Source organism: Physella acuta, unplaced genomic scaffold (assembly GCF_028476545.2).
Source record: "Physella acuta isolate Inbredline_101_S28 unplaced genomic scaffold, ASM2847654v3 ptg000312l, whole genome shotgun sequence".
In the NCBI taxonomy this organism is placed as follows: domain Eukaryota; kingdom Metazoa; phylum Mollusca; class Gastropoda; family Physidae; genus Physella; species Physella acuta.
The window spans coordinates 520001-525467 of NW_026731831.1; the positions used below are offsets into that span (position 1 = coordinate 520001).

At 30.4% G+C, this 5467-nt stretch overlaps 1 protein-coding gene across 1 annotated transcript in view; it reads right to left on the minus strand.

Moving 5' to 3' along the window:
• LOC131940224 (uncharacterized) overlaps window positions 1-4222 on the minus strand; it is an 8981-nt gene extending 4759 nt beyond the window's left edge. The window contains exons 1-5 of the mRNA XM_059298852.1: window positions 4204-4222; window positions 3868-4071; window positions 3310-3453; window positions 660-770; window positions 1-41 (exon numbers count right to left, since the gene is read on the minus strand). The exon at window positions 1-41 is cut by the window's left edge and continues 16 nt beyond it. Of these exons, the coding sequence (XP_059154835.1) occupies window positions 1-41; window positions 660-770; window positions 3310-3453; window positions 3868-4071; window positions 4204-4222 (519 nt within the window). The remainder of the gene's footprint in view (window positions 42-659; window positions 771-3309; window positions 3454-3867; window positions 4072-4203) is intronic.
• Window positions 4223-5467: the final 1245 nt, after the last annotated feature.

Genomic DNA, 5467 nt, shown 5'->3' on the forward strand with positions numbered 1-5467 from the left:
ACCATACCAGTCCTCCATACAACCATCAAAAGAAGAAATATCTGGCAATGAAAATATTTTAAAAGATATATATTAAGGAATTTGTATTAAAAATTGTTTCGTACACTCGCTATTAGTACTATAACTTATGTGTGTTAATGGATTATGCCGACTTTTAACAATTCCAGCCAGATCTTGCAATGGACACTAAGTGCTTAGACCACCGGGCATTTGACGTTAGATGGTTTATCCACAGCGGAGCTGCGACCACTTTTGTAATTTTGATGATTTATAATATTAAGGTATATTAATTATGCATGGGACTCCACGTGTAAAGTGTACTATTCTATATCTACTACATCTAAAGTGGACGGTTTTTGTTAATCACACTTAAATTAAATCAGGTACTTACAGATAAGTTAGTACACTGTATCTTGTACTTTGTAATTGAGTCCACCATAATATTTATTTTGATGTGAAAAACTGAAAAACTGCCAGTTTCCCAACCATTAAAATGTCATGCTTATCCTTATTGATATGTACCACTTTTTTATTTGAAAATAAGCTATTCGTCGTTAAAAACTTTTAAAACCAGCTTTTATTTGTTAAGCAATATTTACTTTTGCATCTTCCATGGCGTGTCCAGAGCTGGCTAGCTTGACAAGTTATAGTTCTTTTACCTTGAACTTTGTAGCCAGTATTACATAACATTAAGCAAACACCTTCAAATTCATGGAGGCAAGAGCTCCAGTGGCCATTGGTTATAATAGGCGGTGGATCACACGGAACTTCTGCAAAATGTAAATTAAATAATTAGCTCAAACGATTAATGACTACAAGTAGTCAAAAATATCTACCCAATGATGTGAAACAATCAGAAATTAAAGTCGTTTAACACACTAGACATCAATGTGTTAGGTCTTTTTACTTTTTAGTCATAAATAATGTTTAAGTGAAATCTATGTATTAAATTCAATTTTGGAGTTAATCAATGGGTATGGTAGCGTGTAAAATAAACCGGGAGTGATCTTTCCTAAACTTTCTCGAATATTCTTATATAACACTACTGGCGATGGCAACTCGGTATATATATATATATGATTTTTAATCCATGTTTAATTATATAAACTTTTTAACATCGAAAAGAATCTAGACAAAATAGAATTGCGTACCAAGTGAATGGCTAGCAATATGCGTATAATAGTGCGGAATATTATTTATACTTTATAAATTCACATGCGTTTTTTAGAAATTGGAAAAAACGTAAATTACTACTTCCGGTCCACGGAAATTCCTCAAATTTGACAGAGAATTAGTTTGGTTTACTTTTATGTGAAATTGTGTTTATCTATCTGAAAAAGTAATCATGTTTAAACCTTTTGAAAAACTAGAACTAGAATAAGTCCCATCTCCGGTTATCGGAAATCGCTGAAAAGTTAATACAGAACTACAAATTTTATATAATACTAATATATGAAATTTCATCAATCTAGCTATAAAGGTACTCAGGTTGTCTTGTTTTCAGATATAAATGTACATAAACATACAGACATAAGGACAAAGCCCAGTTTTTTCGATTACGCATAAAACGCCAAAATTTTGATGTACCTCGATTTATAAATTTTGCTTGATTAAAATAAGTCCCATATAGGCCTACTCTGTATGTGATGAGTTACTGAGGTATAAAATGGAGAAAACTGTCAAAATTTCATATGACTTTTGTGCACGATTACAATACTTCCTCTATACATTTGTATACAATAAAGTAAAAATATCTTTTTGCAAATTTTGGTATTTTTGTTGTTGTAATGTTAGCTAAATACCATGAGACTTCTTCCAGAAAATTGGCACAATTTAAATTTTAGTATATGCATGATCACACGTTATGTTTCGATAATTATGGTTTTAGAAAGTCGGATATGGTTTGTGATAGGGATGGTGTTTTGATAACGAAAAATTGTTAATTTGTGTTTTCCTACTAGAGCCACAGTCATCTCTTTTGTATCCCACAGCACTATAGCCGCGACGCAGTGAAGGCGGCGCGGCGTCTTGCTACATTTTAAAAAATACACTTTTGTCTGATTTAGTGTGTTAAATCCTGAGCTGCTGTTGGGTGATCATTTTACAAACGAATTAGAAACAGTCTTAGCGGCGAAATTAAAACACTACATACAGTCGCTGATGTTTTACTTCCATTCAACACACCTTATTTATACGATGTGCTAAAGCGATTACGCAATAAAGAAAGTGAGATTAACTTTATAAAACTTTGAGATAAAATGGTATTTTGTTGTTCTAAAAAAGAAGAAAGAATTTGTTTACACTTTCCATAATGCAATTACAAAATTATTAAGTATATCTACTTTGTAACATATAATACTAAAAAGCTATGCTTTATGTTTTAAATTTTGTTGATTATATTGATTATCATAAAGACAAAGTCATATTTAATTTATTAATATCTTCCACTAGGCAATATAAGATATTAAAACTTTTTCGGTGAAACGGCCTTCGGGCAAGTGGCTTTCAAGCATTTGTCGCATGAGGGCAAGTGTCCATTAGGGCATTTGTCGCATTCGGGAAATTGTCCATTTGGGCTAGGTTGGTATGTGGTTTAAGAGAGTGGTGTGGGGTGTGGTTTATGGTGTCGAGAGTGTTGAGATGCGTTCTTTTTATAATCTCAACTTCATTCTTTTTAATCCCTGATTTTTTAAATCACTGTTTATTTCAAGAGAATCTTTAAAAAAACAGTTTTATACATAGTATAAAACAAATCATTAATACTGATTGCCAATGAATATAAATGACATTTCTGAAGCTATTTGTAGCTATTTTCAATATATTTACCGATGAATCTACATGTTTTATAAATGTTTGTAATTTTTAAATGAATTAGTAGTTTCATGAATAATGAGTTATGTTTGTTCTTAGTAGTTGTTACGAAACGTTGAAGATTTAGCTATTAGTTATCTGATATGTCATATATATATATATATATATATATATATATATATATATATATATATATATATATATATATATAAACTGTTTCTATAAGTTTTATTAAAGTAATAATATAACAAGGTATGCATTATTTGTTTATAATTTTTATAAGTTTACTGAATGTAAACACCAATCTACTTACTTCACTCTATTCCAAATTACCCTTTATGTCATGTATGGGAAGTGTTATGTATGAAGAATTTTGTATAAATAAATCAATAAATAAATAAATAAATAAATATATATATATATAAATATATATATATATATATATATATATATATATATATATATATATATATATACATATAATATTTAATTCCTTACTTAAGCTACAATCCTCTCCTTTGTATCCCACAGCACAACCTGATGGACATGCCCCAGTAGATGGCATACAGGAATCCTTGACATTTCTACAATTACATATTCTGTTGCATTCTAGACCAAAATATTGGTGTTCACACTTGTTATCTAAATAGCAGAATTAATTATTGATAGAATAGAATAAGTTAATAAAACATGTACAATTTTTAGTAAAGACAAGTAAACGGTTGGTTTTGCTTGATTAATTGCATAACATGTTAAATGTTGTTTCTAATATTTAAGGTCGGTTCCTAAAGAAATTATAAATTTGTAATGTGTATGGTTAAATGAATCTTATGCTAAACAAAGAATGTTTTTTTAGTTATTCAGACTGTACTATGTACTTCTTGTCCTAAGTGGAAAATGTATTTGATGTTTGCTTAAAAAAAAATTATTAATTTCTAAATTGATTCACTCGACTGTTTAAACTCGCTCCCATACACTTTTTCATCATTTCATTCAATACTTTTACCCCCCATTAAAGATTTACAATAGGATCATGTAACAAATTTCATTTTCTACCTCCAAAAAGTTCAACTTCACACAGTGTTATAACTTCAACTTTTGTCAAATAAATCTGCACATGATCAGCAAGAACACCCTTTATACTCCAATGATAAATTTCCTCCCCATGTTTTCGAGGATCTCTGTAGATATGTTGTAATAATCCACTTTTTCTGTCTAGGGCTTCTAGTACAAATCCAGCCAGAAGTTCCGGGTGTTTATCTGGAAAAAAGGCGTGGTCTTTGATGTTACTTTTAAAAATTTCGATTTGTAATTTAACAAGGTATGGGGAAAGGATCTAGAAAAAAAAACCCACTAAAATTCTGATTTTTTGTTAAAATAGGTTTCTTTTACTTTTTGTTTGTTTGTCCATTTCTTAATTCAGAAATAAGAAAAAAATTTCTAAAGTTAAAAAAAAATATTTATATGAGCACATATGTAAAATATAATCATATTTCCCCATTATTACACGTTAGCTACGAACTGTTTTATACCCGCCTTCATATTGTATGTGGTATCCGTTATTTGTAATTTCTTTCGAATCGGACACATCTAAAGCTTCCAAATGAATTTACAAATCACACAGAACTTGTATGACCTAGATTCTGATAGTTTTTCCTGTTTTTCTCAGTTTGAAATATTTTAACAATAAAGCCTACTACTTTTTAAATTCCCACCATATTCTTAGTACTTATTCTTAATGTAATAAAACTTTTTCACGAGGGAATTTTAACAGCTTTCAAAGATAAAAACGTTTATAGTAAAAAAATATGCACATTATTCAAATTTTCGAATGTTAAGTATAGTGTAATACTAGCCGTCCCGGCCAGGCCCTGCTCTGGCTTCTGTGAAAAACCTTTCTGTTAAAGACCATTACCTGTGTGTTTAGTAATCATCATAAACCCGGCATTGCCCACCCAAACCACAACCAACCAAAACCAAAACAACAAAACGCAAACATAACGCTAACACAATTACAAATACAAACGAAAACAAAAACCTAACAACAAACCCAACCAAAAATACCAATACAAACACAAAGAAATAACAAAAAAAGCAAACGAAAACAAAAACCTAACAACAAACCCAACCACAATCACCAATACCAAAACAAAAAAAAACAACGAAAAAGCAAACGAAAACAAACCAAATCCAAACGCAAAACCAACCTAAAACACAAATACAAACCCAAACAAAAAAACACAAACAAAAACGAAAAAAGAAAGAACAAAAACGAACCAAATCAAAACGCAACCACTAACGCAAACCCACCTAAACACAAAGAAAACACTTGCGCGAACATAAACGCCCGGGGCGGAATCACCTGTTTTAGCTTAATGAACGACTATAGTACCCCAACTTATTCATAGTCTTTTGCACTCACTTAAACGAACGCGCCTGTTTCAATTTAATGAACAATTTTAATACTCCAAGCTTATCCGTAAAATACTTACAACATTTGCACTTGATCAATCCCCGCTAATTATGTAATTATTTTTTTCCCAACACCAAAACAAAGTAATAAAAAGTAAATTCTTTTCCACTAATGCAATGGTTTTATAAAGGGAAGTAATTGTGTTTTCCTAATTTATCAAAGGGAAGTAAGTGCTATAGGACT